General features: G+C 43.7%; 1 protein-coding gene across 6 annotated transcripts in view; it reads right to left on the reverse strand.

Moving 5' to 3' along the window:
- Positions 1–9,110: 9,110 nt before the first annotated feature.
- Positions 9,111–19,403, reverse strand: part of LOC139411739 (GATOR2 complex protein WDR59-like) — a 55,859-nt gene continuing 45,566 nt past the window's right edge. For 3 of the 6 annotated variants that reach the window (XM_071158425.1, XM_071158426.1, XM_071158428.1), the window contains 6 exons: positions 16,707–16,819; positions 14,932–15,076; positions 14,541–14,622; positions 13,789–13,909; positions 13,408–13,550; positions 9,111–10,253 (listed from right to left, as the gene is read on the reverse strand). In XM_071158425.1, coding sequence (XP_071014526.1) covers positions 10,018–10,253; positions 13,408–13,550; positions 13,789–13,909; positions 14,541–14,622; positions 14,932–15,076; positions 16,707–16,819 — 840 coding nt within the window. In that variant the 3' untranslated portion in view covers positions 9,111–10,017. The remainder of the gene's footprint in view (positions 10,254–13,407; positions 13,551–13,788; positions 13,910–14,540; positions 14,623–14,931; positions 15,077–16,706; positions 16,820–19,403) is intronic. The other 3 variants (XR_011634625.1, XR_011634623.1, XR_011634624.1) reach the window with 2 other exon arrangements.

A 19,403-nucleotide genomic window follows, 5' to 3' on the forward strand; every position in this document is an offset into this window, starting at 1 on the left:
GAGATCAACTTTCTTAATTATAATATGAAAGACCAGCTAGATCTACTGTCTCTATTAGATTATGAAAGACCAGCTAGATCTACTGCCTCTATTATATCATAGCAGACCAGCTAGATCTACAGTCTCTATAATATTATGGCAGACAAACTAGATCTACTGTCTCTATTATATTATGACAGACCAGCTAGATCTACCGTCTCTATTGAATTATGACAGACCAGCTCAATATACTGTCTCTATTATATTATGACAGACCAGCTAGATCTACTGTCTCTATTGTATTATGACAGACCAGCTCGATCTAATGTCTCTATTATATTATGACAGACCAGCTAGATCTACTGTCTCTATTATATTATGACAGACCAGCTAGATCTACTGTCACTATTATATTACGGCAGACCAGCTAGATCTACTGTTTCTATAATATTATGACAGACCAGCTAAATCTACTGTCTCTATTATATTATGACAGACCAGCTAGATCTACCGTCTATTAAATTATGGCAGACCAGCTAGATCTACTGTCTCTATTATATTATGACAGACCAGCTAGATCTACTGTCTCTATTATATTATGGCAGACCAGCTAGATCTACTGTCTCTATTATATTATGACAGACCAGCTACATCTACTGTCTCTATTATATTATGGCAGAACAGACAGCTGTACTGTCTCTATTATATTATGACAGAACAGCTACATCTACTGTCTCTATAATATTATGACAGACCAGCTAGATCTACTGTCTCTATTGTATTATGACAGACCAGCTAGATGTACTGTCTCTATTATACTATGACAGAACAGCTAGATCTACTGTCTCTATTATATTATGACAGACCAGCTAGATCTACTATCTCTATTATATTATGGCAGACCAGCTAGATCTACTGTCTCTATTATATTATGACAGACCAGCTACAGCTACTGTCTCTATTATATTATGGCAGAACAGACAGCTGTACTGTCTCTATTATATTATGACAGACCAGCTACATCTACTGTCTCTATAATATTAAGACAGACCAGCTAGATCTACTGTCTCTATTGTATTATGACAGACCAGCTAGATGTACTGTCTCTATTATATTATGACAGACAAGCTAGATCTACTGTCTCTATTATAATACGAAAGACCAGCTAGATCTACCGTCTCTATTATATTATGATAGATCAGCTAGATCTAGTGTCTCTATTATATTATGGCAGACCAGCTAGATCTACTGTCTCTATTATATTATGATAAACCAGCTAGATCTACTGCCTCTATTATATTATGACAGACCAGCTAGATCTACTGTCTCTATTATATTATGACAGACCAGCTAGATCTACTGTCTCTATTATGTTATGGCAGATCAGCGAGATCAACTTTCTTAATTATAATATGAAAGACCAGCTAGATCTACTGTCTCTATTATATTATGATAGACCAGCTAGATCTACTGCCTCTATTATATCATAGCAGACCAGCTAGATCTACTATCTCTATTATATTATGGCAGACCAGCTAGATCTACTGTCTCTATTATATTATGACAGACCAGCTACAGCTACTGTCTCTATTATATTATGGCAGAACAGACAGCTGTACTGTCACTATTATATTATGGCAGAACAGCTAGATCTACTGTTTCTATAATATTATGACAGACGAGCTAGATCTACTGTCTCTATTATATTACGAAAGACCAGCTAGATCTACTGTTTCTATAATATTATGACAGACCAGCTAAATCTACTGTCTCTATTATATTATGACAGACCAGCTAGATCTACCGTCTATTAAATTATGGCAGACCAGCTAGATCTACTGTCTCTATTATATTATGACAGACCAGCTAGATCTACTGTCTCTATTATATTATGGCAGACCAGCTAGATCTACTGTCTCTATTATATTATGACAGACCAGCTACATCTACTGTCTCTATTATATTATGGCAGAACAGACAGCTGTACTGTCTCTATTATATTATGACAGAACAGCTACATCTACTGTCTCTATAATATTATGACAGACCAGCTAGATCTACTGTCTCTATTGTATTATGACAGACCAGCTAGATGTACTGTCTCTATTATACTATGACAGAACAGCTAGATCTACTGTCTCTATTATATTATGACAGACCAGCTAGATCTACTATCTCTATTATATTATGGCAGACCAGCTAGATCTACTGTCTCTATTATATTATGACAGACCAGCTACAGCTACTGTCTCTATTATATTATGGCAGAACAGACAGCTGTACTGTCTCTATTATATTATGACAGACCAGCTACATCTACTGTCTCTATAATATTATGACAGACCAGCTAGATCTACTGTCTCTATTGTATTATGACAGACCAGCTAGATGTACTGTCTATATTATATTATGACAGACAAGCTAGATCTACTGTCTCTATTATATTACGAAAGACCAGCTAGATCTACCGTCTCTATTATATTATGATAGATCAGCTAGATCTAGTGTCTCTATTATATTATGGCAGACCAGCTAGATCTACTGTCTCTATTATATTATGATAAACCAGCTAGATCTACTGCCTCTATTATATTATGACAGACCAGCTAGATCTACTGTCTCTATTATATTATGACAGACCAGCTAGATCTACTGTCTCTATTATGTTATGGCAGATCAGCGAGATCAACTTTCTTAATTATAATATGAAAGACCAGCTAGATCTACTGTCTCTATTATATTATGATAGACCAGCTAGATCTACTGCCTCTATTATATCATAGCAGACCAGCTAGATCTACGGTCTCTATAATATTATGGCAGACAAACTAGATCTACTGTCTCTATTATATTATGGCAGACCAGCAAGATGTACTGTCTCTATTATATTATGGCAGACCAGCTACATCTACTGTCTCTATGATATTATGACAGACCAGCTAGATCTACTGTCTCTATTGTATTATGACAGACCAGCAAGATGTACTGTCTCTCTTATATTATGACAGACCAGCTAGATCTACTGTCTCTATTATATTACGAAAGACCAGCTAGATCTACTGTCTCTATTATATTATGATAGATCAGCTAGATCTACTGTCTCTATTATATTATGGCAGACCAGCTAGATCTACTGTCTCTATTATATTATGATAAACCAGCTAGATCTACTGCCTCTATTATATTATGACTGACCAGCTAGATCTACTGTCTCTATTATATTATGACAGACCAGCTAGATCTACTGTCTCTATTATGTTATGGCAGATCAGCGAGATCAACTTTCTTAATTATAATATGAAAGACCAGCTAGATCTACTGTCTCTATTATATTATGAAAGACCAGCTAGATCTACTGCCTCTATTATATCATAGCAGACCAGCTAGATCTACGGTCTCTATAATATTATGGCAGACAAACTAGATCTACTGTCTCTATTATATTATGGCAGACCAGCTACATCTACTGTCTCTATTATATTATGACAGACCAGCTAGATCTACCGTCTCTATTGCATTATGACAGACCAGCTCAATATACTGTCTCTATTATATTATGACAGACCAGCTAGATGTACTGTCTCTATTATATTATGGCAGACCAGCTACATCTACTGTCTCTATTATATTATGACAGACCAGCTAGATCTACCGTCTCTATTGCATTATGACAGACCAGCTCAATATACTGTCTCTATTATATTATGACAGACCAGCTAGATCTACTGTCTCTATTGTATTATGACAGACCAGCTCGATCTAATGTCTCTATTATATTATGACAGACCAGCTAGATCTACTGTCTCTATTATATTATGACAGACCAGCTAGATCTACTGTCACTATTATATTATGGCAGACCAGCTAGATCTACTGTTTCTATAATATTATGACAGAAGAGCTAGATCTACTGTCTCTATTATATTACGAAAGACCAGCTAGATCTACCGTTTCTATAATATTATGACAGACAAGCTAGATCTACTGTCTCTATTATATTATGACAGACCAGCTAGATCTTCTGTCTCTATTATATCATGGCAGACCAGCTAGATCTACGGTCTCTATAATACTATGGCAGACAAGCTAGATCTACTGTCTCTATTATATTATGGCAGACCAGCTAGATGTACCGTCTCTATTATATTATGGCAGACCAGCTACATCTACTGTCTCTATTATATTATGACAGACCAGCTAAATCTACTGTCTCTATTATATTATGACAGACCAGCTAGATCTACCGTCTATTAAATTATGGCAGACCAGCTAGATCTACTGTCTCTATTATATTATGACAGACCAGCTAGATCTACTGTCTCTATTATATTATGGCAGACCAGCTAGATCTACTGTCTCTATTATATTATGACAGACCAGCTACATCTACTGTCTCTATTATATTATGGCAGAACAGCTACATCTACTGTCTCTATAATATTATGACAGACCAGCTAGATCTACTGTCTCTATTGTATTATGACAGACCAGCTAGATGTACTGTCTCTATTATACTATGACAGACCAGCTAGATCTACTGTCTCTATTATATTATGACAGACCAGCTAGATCTACTATCTCTATTATATTATGGCAGACCAGCTAGATCTACTGTCTCTATTATATTATGACAGACCAGCTAGATCTACTATCTCTATTATATTATGGCAGACCAGCTAGATCTACTGTCTCTATTATATTATGACAGACCAGCTAGATCTACTGTCTCTATTGTATTATGACAGACCAGCTAGATGTACTGTCTCTATTATATTATGACAGACCAGCTAGATCTACTGTCTCTATTATATTACGAAAGACCAGCTAGATCTACCGTCTCTATTATATTATGATAGATCAGCTAGATCTACTGTCTCTATTATATTATGGCAGACCAGCTAGATCTACTGTCTCTTCTATATTATGATAAACCAGCTAGATCTACTGCCTCTATTATATTATGACAGACCAGCTAGATCTACTGTCTCTATTATATTATGACAGACCAGCTAGATCTACTGTCTCTATTATGTTATGGCACATCAGCGAGATCAACTTTTTCAATTATAATATGAAAGACCAGCTAGATCTACTGTCTCTATTATATTATGATAGACCAGCTAGATGTACTGCCTCTATTATATCATAGCAGACCAGCTAGATCTACGGTCTCAATAATATTATGGCAGACAAACTAGATCTACTGTCTCTATTATATTATGGCAGACCAGCTAGATGTACTGTCTCTATTATATTATGGCAGACCAGCTACATCTACTGTCTCTATGATATTATGACAGACCAGCTAGATCTACTGTCTCTATTGTATTATGACAGACCAGCAAGATGTACTGTCTCTATTATATTATGACAGATCAGCTAGATCTACTGTCTCTATTATATTACGAAAGACCAGCTAGAACTACTGTCTCTATTATATTATGATAGATCAGCTAGATCTACTGTCTCTATTATATTATGGCAGACCAGCTAGATCTACTGTCTCTATTATATTATGATAAACCAGCTAGATCTACTGCCTCTATTATATTATGACTGACCAGCTAGATCTACTGTCTCTATTATATTATGACAGACCAGCTAGATCTACTGTCTCTATTATGTTATGGCAGATCAGCGAGATCAACTTTCTTAATTATAATATGAAAGACCAGCTAGATCTACTGTCTCTATTATATTATGAAAGACCAGCTAGATCTACTGCCTCTATTATATCATAGCAGACCAGCTAGATCTACGGTCTCTATAATATTATGGCAGACAAACTAGATCTACTGTCTCTATTATATTATGACAGACCAGCTAGATCTACCGTCTCTATTGAATTATGACAGACCAGCTCAATATACTGTCTCTATTATATTATGACAGACCAGCTAGATCTACTGTCTCTATTGTATTATGACAGACCAGCTCGATCTAATGTCTCTATTATATTATGACAGACCAGCTAGATCTACTGTCTCTATTATATTATGACAGACCAGCTAGATCTACTGTCACTATTATATTATGGCAGACCAGCTAGATCTACTGTTTCTATAATATTATGACAGACGAGCTAGATCTACTGTCTCTATTATATTACGAAAGACCAGCTAGATCTACTGTTTCTATAATATTATGACAGACCAGCTAAATCTACTGTCTCTATTATATTATGACAGACCAGCTAGATCTACCGTCTCTATTGCATTATGACAGACCAGCTCGATATACTGTCTCTATTATATTATGACAGACCAGCTAGATCTACTGTCTCTATTGTATTATGACAGACCAGCTCGATCTAATGTCTCTATTATATTATGACAGACCAGCTTGATCTACTGTATCTATTATATTATGGGATACCAGCTAGATCTACTGTCTCTATTGTATTATGACAGACAAGCTAGATCTACTGTCTCTATTATATTATGGCAGACCAGCTAGCTCTACTGTCTCTATTATATTATGGAAGACCAGCTAGATCTACTGTCTTTAACATAGTATGGCAGACCAGCCAGATCTACTGTCTTAATTATATTGTGACATACCAACTTGATGTACTGTCACTATTATATTATGGCAGACCAGCTAGATCTACTATAATATTATGACAGACCAGCTAGATCTACTGTCTCTATTAAATTATGGCAGATCAGCTAGATCTACTGTCTCTATTAAATTATGGCAGATCAGCTAGATCTACTGTCTCTATTAAATTATGGCAGATCAGCTAGATCTGTCTTAATTATATTATTACAGAACAGCTTGATATACTGTCACTATTATATTATGGAAGGACACACAAATGACTGCTTTTGATACAATCGATCGCCACATTCTTTTGTAGAGATTGGAAACCCAAATTGGTCTACACGGACACATTCTGACCTGGTTAAGATCTTATCTGTCGGAAAGATATCAGTTTGTCTCTGTGGATGGTTTGTCCTCTGACAAATAAACGGTTAATTTCAGTGTTCCTCAAGGCTCAAGGCTTAGGAACACTATTGTTTTCACTATATATTTTACCTCTAATGTTAACTTTCACTGCTATGAGGACGATACACAGCTGTACATTTCGATGAAACGTCCCTGTGTTTCAGATATTATACATTTATTTAACTAGTCAGTTAAGAACAAATTCTTATTTTCAATGACTGCCTAGGAACAGTGTGTTAACTGCCTTGTTCAGGGGCAGAACAACATTTTTTTACCTTGTCAGCTCTGGGATTCGATCTTGCAACCTTTCGGTTACAAGTCCAACGCTCTAACCACTTGGCTACCTGCCATAAGGCAGTGGATGGTGGCAATTTTAGTTCTAGGTCCCAAGAAACAAGTAGATCTTCTGTTGAATCTGACAATTAATCTTGATTGTTGTACAGTCGTCTCAAATAAAACTGTGAAGGACCTTGGCGTTACTCTGGACCCTGATCTCTCTTTTGACGAACATATCAAGACTCTTTCATGGACAGCTTTTTTCCCCATCTACAAAACATTAACTTTAACAGTAACTGTCCTGTTAGTACTAAGCATTGGGAGAGGACCAGTAACTGTCCTGTTAGTACTAAGCATTGGGAGAGGACCAGTAACTGTCCTGTTAGTACTAAGCATTGGGAGAGGACCAGTAACTGTCCTGTTAGTACTAAGCATTGGGAGAGGACCAGTAACTGTCCTGTTAGTACTAAGCATTGGGAGAGGACCAGTAACTGTCCTGTTAGTACTAAGCATTGGGAGAGGAGGAGAGGAAGCATTTTACTGTGAGGTCTACCTACACCTGTTGTATTCAGCATTTCATTGTAAGGTCTACTACACCTGTTGTATTCAGCATTTCATTGTAAGGTCTACTACACCTGTTGTATTCAGCATTTCACTGTAAAGTCTACTACACATGTTGTATTCAGCATTTCACTGTGAGGTCTACTACACCTGTTGTATTCAGTATTTCACTGTAAGGTCTACTACACCTGTTGTATTCATCATTTCACTGTGAGGTCTACTACACCTGTTGTATTCAGCATTCCACTGTAAGGTCTACTACACCTGTTGTATTCAGCATTTCACTGTGAGGTTTACTACACCTGTTGTATTCAGCATTTCACTGTAAGGTCTACTACACCTGTTGTATTCAGCATTTCACTGTGAGGTCTACTACACCTGTTGTATTCAGCATTTCACTGTAAGGTTTACTACACCTGTTGTATTCATCATTTCACTGTAAGGTCTACTACACCTGTTGTATTCAGCATTTCACTGTGAGGTCTACTACACCTGTTGTATTCAGCATTTCACTGTAAGGTTTACTACACCTGTTGTATTCATCATTTCACTGTAAGGTCTACTACACCTGTTGTATTCAGCATTTCACTGTGAGGTCTACTACACCTGTTGTATTCAGCATTTCACTGTAAGGTTTACTACACCTGTTGTATTCATCATTTCACTGTGAGGTCTACTACACCTGTTGTATTCAGCATTTCACTGTGAGGTCTACTACACCTGTTGTATTCAGCATTCCACTGTAAGGTCTACTACACCTGTTGTATTCAGCATTTCACTGTGAGGTCTACTACACATGTTGTATTCAGCATTTCACTGTAAGGTCTACTACACCTGTTGTATTCAGCATTTCACTGTGAGGTCTACTACACCTGTTGTATTCAGCATTTCACTGTGAGGTCTACTACACCTGTTGTATTCATCATTTCACTGTGAGGTCTACTACACCTGTTGTATTCAGCATTTCACTGTGAGGTCTACTACACCTGTTGTATTCAGCATTTCACTGTAAGGTCTACTACACCTGTTGTATTCAGCATTTCACTGTAAGGTCTACTACACCTGTTGTATTCAGCATTTCACTGTAAGGTCTACTACACCTGTTGTATTCAGTATTTCACTGTGAGGTCTACTACACCTGTTGTATTCATCATTTCACTGTGAGGTCTACTACACCTGTTGTATTCATCATTTCACTGTGAGGTCTACACCTGTTGTAATCGGTGCATGTCACAAATAAAATCAGATGTGATTATGGCATGAATATATCTGCCATCCATGGCACCATACGGTCGTTGCACACCTTTCATCTGTTGCTAAGTGACAGAGTTTCAGACACACAACAGTTTGTATTCAAGTATTCAATCAGATGTTTATTGTGTGGAGGAACATCGAGGCATTAAGGCCTTCATAACAACCTCTACCTCAGCATTACATTATACAACCTCTCCAGACCACAGCGTTCAGGGACTAAATGAATGGACTGCTGTGTGTGTGTGTACATGTGTTTTAGTTGGGTTAAATGTCCGTCAAACCCCCTGCTTTTAGACGTGTGTGTTTGTGTGTGTGAGTGTGTGTGCGTGTGTGTGTGTGTGTGTGTATATGTGTGTGTGTATATGTGTGTGTGTGTGTGTGTGTGTGTGTGTGTGTGTGTGTGTGTGTGTGTGTATGTGTGTGAGTCTGCATCAGTCTGTGTCTCAGCGTCTCTCTCAGAAGGTGATCTGTAGCAGACAGTGTGCGTGTGCGTGTGTGTGTGTGTATATGTGTGTATATGTGTGTGAGTCTGCATCAGTCTGTGTCTCAGCGTCTCTCTCAGAAGGTGCTCTGTAGCAGACAGTATGTGTGTGTGTGTGAGAGAGAGTCTGCATCAGTCTGTGTCTCAGCGTCTCTCTCAGAAGGTGCTCTGTAGCAGACAGTGACAGTATATGTGTGTGTGTGTGTGTATATGTGTGTGAGTCTGCATCAGTCTGTGTCTCAGCGTCTCTCTCAGAAGGTGCTCTGTAGCAGACAGTATGTGTGTGTGTGTGTGTGAGAGAGTCTGCATCAGTCTGTGTCTCAGCGTCTCTCTCAGAAGGTGCTCTGTAGCAGACAGTGTGTGTGTGTGTGTGTGTGTGTGTGTGTGTGTGTGTGTGTGTGTGAGTGAGTGAGTGAGTGTGTGTGTCTGCATCAGTCTGTGTCTCAGCGTCTCTCTCAGAAGGTGCTCTGTAGCAGACAGTGTGTGTGTATATGTGAGTCTGTGTCCCAGCGTCTCTCTCAGAAGGTGCTCTGTAGCAGACAGTGACAGCCACAGCCTGTGGGACATTCGTCCTGTGTTCTGAACCACTCCATCATGTGGGAGGTGTGCCCCCCGTGACCACAACTCAGACAGAAGTTAGAGGAGCCTCGGACAGCCACGTGACAGATGGCACACTGGAAGGTGAAGCGCTTACACACAGCACACTGAGTCCCCCGCACCTGGCTACGACAATGGCAGCAGTACACACCAAACTCTGAAGAGAGGGGGAGAGAGAGGAGGAGAAGAAGGAGAGGGGGTGGATGGAGAGAGGGGGGAGGAGGAGAGGGGAGGAAAAGGGAGAGGAGGTGGTGGTGAAGGAGAGGGGGTGGATGGAGAGAAGGGGGAGGAGGAGAGGAGAAGAAGGGAGGGAAGGAGGAGAGGGGTTGGATGGAGAGAGGAGGGAGGAGGAGGAGAGGGGTTGGATGGAGAGAAGAGGGAGGAGGAGGAGAGGGGGTAGATGGAGAGAGGAGGGAGGAGGAGGAGAGGGGGTAGATGGAGAGAGGAGGGAGGAGGAGGAGAGGGGGTGGATGGAGAGAGGAGGGAGGAGGAGGAGAGGGGTTGGATGGAGAGAAGAGGGGGTAGATGGAGAGAGGAACCAAATGGAGTCAGTAATCAATTCAAAGCTCAGAGTTAATCTCTATTGATGACCTCTCTCAGTACAAACACAACTATTCGGGCTCCATTCATCCGTACTGTGGAAGTTCAGAGCTATGGCTCCATTCAGCCGTACCGTGGAAGTTCAGAGCTATGGCTCCATTCATCCGTACCGTGGAAGTTCAGAGCTATGGCTCCATTCATCCGTACCGTGGAAGTTCAGAGCTATGGCTCCATTCAGCCGTACCGTGGAAGTTCAGAGCTATGGCTCCATTCATATGTACCGTGGAAGTTCAGAGCTATGGCTCCATTCATCTGTACCGTAGAAGTTCAGAGCTATGGCTCCATTCATCCGTACCGTAGAAGTTCAGAGCTATGGCTCCATTCATATGTACCGTGGAAGTTCAGAGCTATGGCTCCATTCATCCGTACCGTAGAAGTTCAGAGCTATGGCTCCATTCAGCCGTACCGTGGAAGTTCAGAGCTATGGCTCCATTCATCCGTACCGTGGAAGTTCAGAGCTATGGCTCCATTCATCCGTACCGTGGAAGTTCAGAGCTATGGCTCCATTCAGCCGTACCGTGGAAGTTCAGAGCTATGGCTCCATTCATCCGTACCGTGGAAGTTCAGAGCTATGGCTCCATTCATCCGTACCGTGGAAGTTCAGAGCTATGGCTCCATTCATCCGTACCGTGGAAGTTCAGAGCTATGGCTCCATTCAGCCGTACCGTGGAAGTTCAGAGCTATGGCTCCATTCATCCGTACCGTGGAAGTTCAGAGCTATGGCTCCATTCATCCGTACCGTGGAAGTTCAGAGCTATGGCTCCATTCAGCCGTACCGTGGAAGTTCAGAGCTATGGCTCCATTCATTCATACCGTGGAAGTTCAGAGCTATGGCTCCATTCATTCATACCGTGGAAGTTCAGAGCTATGGCTCCATTCATCCGTACCGTGGAAGTTCAGAGCTATGGCTCCATTCATCCGTACCGTGGAAGTTCAGAGCTATGGCTCCATTCATCCGTACCGTGGAAGTTCAGAGCTATGGCTCCATTCAGCCGTACCGTGGAAGTTCAGAGCTATGGCTCCATTCATCCGTACCGTGGAAGTTCAGAGCTATGGCTCCATTCATCCGTACCGTGGAAGTTCAGAGCTATGGCTCCATTCAGCCGTACCGTGGAAGTTCAGAGCTATGGCTCCATTCATTCATACCGTGGAAGTTCAGAGCTATGGCTCCATTCATTCATACCGTGGAAGTTCAGAGCTATGGCTCCATTCATCCGTACCGTGGAAGTTCAGAGCTATGGCTCCATTCAGCCGTACCGTGGAAGTTCAGAGCTATGGCTCCATTCATCCGTATCGTGGAAGTTCAGAGCTATGGCTCCATTCATCCGTACCGTGGAAGTTCAGAGCTATGGCTCCATTCATCCGTACCGTGGAAGTTCAGAGCTATGGCTCCATTCATCCGTACCGTGGAAGTTCAGAGCTATGGCTCCATTCATCCGTACCGTAGAAGTTCAGAGCTATGGCTCCATTCATCCGTACCGTGGAAGTTCAGAGCTATAGCGCCATTTCAATTTAAAGGCAATGTTCCAGCAAAGACTGCATTCACGGTAAACACTGCATATATCAGCTCAATCATAAATGACCTTTAGATTTTAATTGAGACTGGGGTTGAATGGGGCCCTTCCTCTCTATCTGAGAGGTATATTACAGAGGGTTGAATGGGGCCCTTCCTCTCTATCTGAGAGGTATATTACAGAGGGTTGAATGGGGCCCTTCCTCTCTATCTGAGAGGTATATTACAGAGGGTTGAATGGGGCCCTTCCTCTCTATCTGAGAGGTATATTACAGAGGGTTGAATGGGGCCCTTCCTCTCTATCTGAGAGGTATATTACAGAGGGTTGAATGGGGCCCTTCCTCTCTATCTGAGAGGTATATTAAAGAGTTTTAGTACTATCTATCTAGGAGACTCACCCTGGTAATCTATCTATCTAGGAGACTCACCCTGGTATACCATCTATCTAGGAGACTCACCCTGGTAATATATCTATCTAGGAGACTCACCCTGGTAAACCATCTATCTAGGAGACTCAGCCTGGTATACCATCTATCTAGGAGACTCACCCTGGTAATCTATCTATCTAGGAGACTCACCCTGGTATACCATCTATCTAGGAGACTCACCCTGGTAATATATCTATCTAGGAGACTCACCCTGGTAAACCATCTATCTAGGAGACTCAGCCTGGTATACCATCTATCTAGGAGACTCACCCTGGTAATCTATCTATCTAGGAGACTCACCCTGGTAAACCATCTATCTAGGAGACTCAGCCTGGTATACCATCTATCTAGGAGACTCAGCCTGGTATACCATCTATCTAGGAGACTCACCCTGGTATACCATCTATCTAGGAGACTCACCCTGGTAATCTATCTATCTAGGAGACTCACCCTGGTAAACCATCTATCTAGGAGACTCAGCCTGGTATACCATCTATCTAGGAGACTCAGCCTGGTATACCATCTATCTAGGAGACTCACCCTGGTAAACCATCTATCTAGGAGACTCAGCCTGGTATACCATCTATCTAGGAGACTCAGCCTGGTATACCATCTATCTAGGAGACTCATCCTGGTATACCATCTATCTAGGAGACTCACCATCTATCTAGGAGACTCACCCTGGTAAACCATCTATCTAGGAGACTCAGCCTGGTATACTATCTATCTAGGAGACTCACCCTGGTATACCATCTATCTAGGAGACTCACCGATGCCTTTGTGAGGTTCAGGAGGACAGGATGTAAACTTGAGGACCTCGGCTCTCTTGTCCTTCAGCCCCCATCGATGGAGGATCTCCCCGTAACACTTCTTAAAGTCATCAAACTGCATGGTGTTGGCTGGGTCCAGCAGCCTGAGAGGGTAGAGAGAGAGAGAGAGAGAGAACCGGAGATCTAGAACAGATAAGAGACTGCCCCCATGTTCCTATTGGTGCTGGTTCAGAACCGGTCCTAGGTAAGATGGCCGACATGTCGGTCCATTGTGACGCAGACATCAGCGCCTCTCTGTTGTTCCTCGTGTATGTCTACGAAGAAAACATCTTTGTTTATGTGTGTTTTTCTAACGTCTAATTCTGGACTCGACTCAGTGACCTTTTATTCATGTCGTGTTGTTCTCTCTCTCGCTCGCGGGGGTCTGTGTACATCTGGTTGGCGTAGCGATAGTCGTCAGGCGAGGACTCCCCCAAGGGAGGGACGTGCTCCGGATCTCGACCTAATGAAATAGACAGATCTCCTTTTACACAGATGGCTACATGTCATTGACACTGGGTATCTATGGAGAATATTAGCAGGTTAGACTGTATGTTCCACAGGAAGCAGCAGGTTAGACTGTATGTTCCACAGGAAGCAGCAGGTTAGACTGTATGTTCCACAGGAAGCAGCATGTTAGACTGTATGTTCCACAGGAAGCAGCAGGTTAGACTGTATGTTCCACAGGAAGCAGCAGGTTAGACTGTATGTTCCACAGGAAGCAGCAGGTTAGACTGTATGTTCCACAGGAAGCAGCAGGTTAGACTGTATGTTCCACAGGAAGCAGCAGGTTAGACTGTATGTTCCACAGGAAGCACACAAGCCATGCAATCTCCATAGACAAACATTGGCAGTAGAGTGGTGGGAAGCCTTCCCAGAAGAGTGGAGGCTGTTATAGCAGCAAAGGGGGGGACCAACTCCATATTAATGCCCATCCTTTTTGAATGAGATGTTGGATGAGCAGGTGTCCACATACTCTTGGTCATGTAGTGTACTAGTGAACAGGGGGCTAGTTGGGTCTCGGCGCTGGCCTCTTCTGGGGTCACTGAGTTCATACCATAAACAGCCTTTTATTTCCATCCCGGGTTACATACCGATGCTCCAGGTGGTGGTGGTGGTGGAGTCTGAGGTGCTGTAACAGGAGCCTGACGACACAGAGCTGGATGTGTAGCTGGGCTGGAGAGGAGAGGGAGAGGGAGAGGGAGAGGGAGAGGGAGAGGGAGAGGGAGAGGGAGAGGAGAGGAGAGGGGAAAGAGAGAGAGGAGAGGAGAGGAGAGGGAGAGGGAGAGGGAGAGGGAGATGGAAAGGGAGAGGAGAGGAGAGGGGAAAGAGAGAGAGGAGAGGAGAGGAGAGGAGAGGAGAGGAGAGGCAGGGAGGGAGAATACATTTAAAAAACATTTTCAGAAAAAGGAATGGCTCCATATGCCAGACCAGGGAAAACAGTAACCAAGGTTACCCACGTTGAGGATATTAACTTTGACTTACGTATCGGGAGTGATGAGGGGGAAACAGAGAAGAGCGTTGCTGTCCATACAGAGAGAAGTAGTCCTGGGAACAGCCCTGGTTCCTGAACACACTACACAGCATGGCTAGAGTCTGGACATCACTCATCAGACTGTAGTGGTCCAGACTGGGAGGAGGGGACAGAGGAGTCCTGAACACACTACACAGCATGGCTAGAGTCTGGGCATAACTCATCAGACTGGGAGGAGGGGACAGAGGAGTCCTGAACACACTACACAGCATGGCTAGAGTCTGGACATCACTCATCAGACTGGGAGGAGGGGACAGAGGAGTCCTGAACACACTACACAGCATGGCTAGAGTCTGGACATCACTCATCAGACTGGGAGGAGGGGACAGAGGAGTCCTGAACACACTACACAGCATGGCTAGAGTCTGGACATCACTCATCAGACTGGGAGGAGGGGACAGAGGAGTCCTGAACACACTACACAGCATGGCTAGAGTCTGGACATCACTCATCAGACTGTAGTGGTCTAGACTGGGGAGGAGGGGACAGAGGAGTCCTGAACACACTACACAGCATGGCTAGAGTCTGGACATCACTCATCAGACTGGGAGGAGGGGACAGAGGAGTCCTGAACACACTACACAGCATGGCTAGAGTCTGGACATCACTCATCAGACTGTAGTGGTCTAGACTGGGGAGGAGGGGACAGAGGAGTCCTGAACACACTACAGAGCATGGCTAGAGTCTGGACATCACTCATCAGACTGGGAGGAGGGGACAGAGGAGTCCTGAACACACTACACAGCATGGCTAGAGTCTGGACATCACTCATCAGACTGAGAGGAGGGGACAGAGGAGTCCTGAACACACTACACAGCATGGCTAGAGTCTGGACATCACTCATCAGACTGGGAGGAGGGGACAGAGGAGTCCTGAACACACTACACAGCATGGCTAGAGTCTGGACATCACTCATCAGACTGAGAGGAGGGGACAGAGGAGTCCTGAACACACTACACAGCATGGCTAGAGTCTGGACATCACTCATCAGACTGGGAGGAGGGGACAGAGGAGTCCTGAACACACTACACAGCATGGCTAGAGTCTGGACATCACTCATCAGACTGTAGTGGTCTAGACTGGGGAGGAGGGGACAGAGGAGTCCTGAACACACTACAGAGCATGGCTAGAGTCTGGACATCACTCATCAGACTGGGAGGAGGGGACAGAGACAGACAGAGTGTCCTAATCCCTCCAGTATATACAGTAAGTAGCCTTGTCCCAGCCACAATGGCTAATGTACAGGACACCCCCTGGACAGGACACCAGTCTCTCTCCTGTTTCTGTAGTGAGACAGCTTGATGTACAGGACACCCCCTGGGCAGGACACTAGTCTATCTCTGTAGTGAAACATCTTGATGTACAGGACACCCCCTGGACAGGACACTAGTCTATCTCCTGTTTCTGTAGCAGCTTGATGTACCAGGACACCGCCCTGGACAGGACACTAGTCTGTCTCCTGTTTCTGTAGTGAGACAGCTTGATGTACCAGGACACCCCCTGGTCAAACTGAATTCCTGGCGGGTCCGGTATGTTCCTGCTGGGCTTTGCCAAATCTGATCTTTTGTCCAATTGTTGTTATTTTTAATTGAGTATACAAAACATTAAGAACACCTTCCTAATATTGAGTCAGTCTATGTCATGTCAGCAGGTGTTCATAATGTTTTGTTCACTCAGTGTACATTAGTACAGTATATACAGTGTAGTATATTTGCCTGCTACTCACAGAGTCTCCAGCAGGTGGCGTCCAAACGGGTGTCTGGCCCAGGGAGCGTCTGCATCAGGGTCAGAGTCAGGACTGAGTTCTAGACTGGTGGCAGCCGAGGCCAGGGCCCACACCTACAGTACACAGAGTTAACACAGGGTCCTACAGTACACAGAGTTAATACAGGGCCCACACCTACAGTACACCGAGTTAATACAGGCCCCTACAGTACACAGAGTTAATACAGGGCCCATACCTACAGTACACAGAGTTAACACAGGGTCCTACAGTACACAGAGTTAATACAGGGCCCACACCTACAGTACACAGAGTTAACACAGGGTCCTACAGTACACAGAGTTAATACAGGGCCCTACAGTACACAGAGTTAACACAGGGTCCTACAGTACACAGAGTTAATACAGGGCCCACACCTACAGTACACAGAGTTAACACAGGGTCCTACAGTACACAGAGTTAATACAGGGCCCACACCTACAGTACACAGAGTTAACACAGGGTCCTACAGTACACAGAGTTAATACAGGGCCCACACCTACAGTACACAGAGTTAATACAGGGTCCTACAGTACACAGAGTGAATACAGGGCCCACACCTACAGTACACCGAGTTAATACAGGGCCCACACCTACAGTACACAGAGTTAATACAGGGTCCTACAGTACACAGAGTTAACACAGGGTCCTACAGTACACAGAGTTAATACAGGGCCCCACAGTACACATAGTTAATACAGGGCCCACACCTACAGTACACAGAGTTAACACAGGGTCCTACAGTACACAGAGTTAATACAGGGCCCACACCTACAGTACACAGAGTTAATACAGGGTCCTACAGTACACAGAGTTAATACAGGGTCCTACAGTACACAGAGTTAATACAGGGCCCTACAGTACACAGAGTTAATACAGGGCCCTACAGTACACAGAGTTAATACAGGGCCCACATCTACAGTACACAGAGTTAATACAGGGCCCACACCTACAGTACACAGAGTTAATACAGGGCCCACACCTACAGTACAGAGAGTTAATACAGGGCCCTACAGTACACAGAGTTAATACAGGGCCCTAAAGTACACAGAGTTAATACAGGGCCCACACCTACAGTACACAGAGTTAATACAGGGCCCTACAGTACACAGAGTTAATACAGGGCCCACACCTACAGTACACAGAGTTAATACAGGGCCCACACCTACAGTACACAGAGTTAATACAGGGCCCTACAGTACACAGAGTTAATACAGGGCCCACATCTACAGTACACAGAGTTAATACAGGGCCCACACCTACAGTACACAGAGTTAATACAGGGCCCACACCTACAGTACAGAGAGTTAATACAGGGCCCTACAGTACACAGAGTTAATACAGGGTCCACACCTACAGTACACAGAGTTAATACAGGGCCCTACAATACACAGAGTTAATACAGGGCCCTCACCTACAGTACACAGAGTTAATACAGGGCCCACACCTACAGTACACAGAGTTAATACAGGGCCCTACAGTACACAGAGTTAATACAGGGTCTTACAGTACACAGAGTTAATACAGGGCCCTACAGTACACAGAGTTAATACAGGGCCCACACCTACAGTACACCGAGTTAATACAGGGCCCACACCTACAGTACACAGAGTTAACAGGGCCCACACCTACAGTACACAGAGTTAATACAGGGCCCTACAGTACACATAGTTAATACAGGGCCCACACCTACAGTACACAGAGTTAATACAGGGCCCTACAGTACACAGAGTTAATACAGGGCCCTACAGTACACAGAGTTAATACAGGGCCCTACAGTACACAGAGTTAATACAGGGCCCTACAGTACACAGAGTTAATACAGGGCCCTACAGTACACAGAGTTAATACAGGGCCCTACAGTACACAGAGTTAATACAGGGTCCTACAGTACACAGAGTTAATACAGGGCCCTAAAGTACACAGAGTTAATACAGGGCCCACACCTACAGTACACAGAGTTAATAACATCTCTGATAAGTCCTACCTTAGCCACGCCTCTGATCAGTCCTACCTTAGCCACGTCTCTGATCAGTCCTACCTTAGCCACGGTCTCTGATCAGTCCTACCTTAGCCACGGTCTCTGATCAGTCCTACCTTAGCCACGTCTCTGATCAGTCCTACCTTAGCCACGTCTCTGATCAGTCCTACCTTAGCCACGGTCTCTGATCAGTCCTACCTTAGCCACGGTCTCTGATCAGTCCTACCTTAGCCACGGTCTCTGATCAGTCCTACCTTAGCCACGGTCGCTGATCAGTCCTACCTTAGCCACGTCGCTGATCAGTCCTACCTTAGCTACGTCGCTGATCAGTCCTACCTTAGCCACACTTCTGATCAGTCCTACCTTAGCCACACCTCTGATCAGTCCTACCTTAGCCACGGTCTCTGATCAGTCCTACCTTAGCCACGTCTCTGATCAGTCCTACCTTAGCCACGGTCTCTGATCAGTCCTACCTTAGCCACGTCTCTGATCAGTCCTACCTTAGCCACGTCTCTGATCAGTCCTACCTTAGCCACGGTCTCTGATCAGTCCTACCTTAGCCACGGTCTCTGATCAGTCCTACCTTAGCCACGGTCTCTGATCAGTCCTACCTTAGCCACGGTCGCTGATCAGTCCTACCTTAGCCACGTCGCTGATCAGTCCTACCTTAGCTACGTCGC

The sequence above is a fragment of the Oncorhynchus clarkii genome, chromosome 6 (genome assembly GCF_045791955.1).
Source record: "Oncorhynchus clarkii lewisi isolate Uvic-CL-2024 chromosome 6, UVic_Ocla_1.0, whole genome shotgun sequence".
NCBI lineage: Eukaryota > Metazoa > Chordata > Actinopteri > Salmoniformes > Salmonidae > Oncorhynchus > Oncorhynchus clarkii.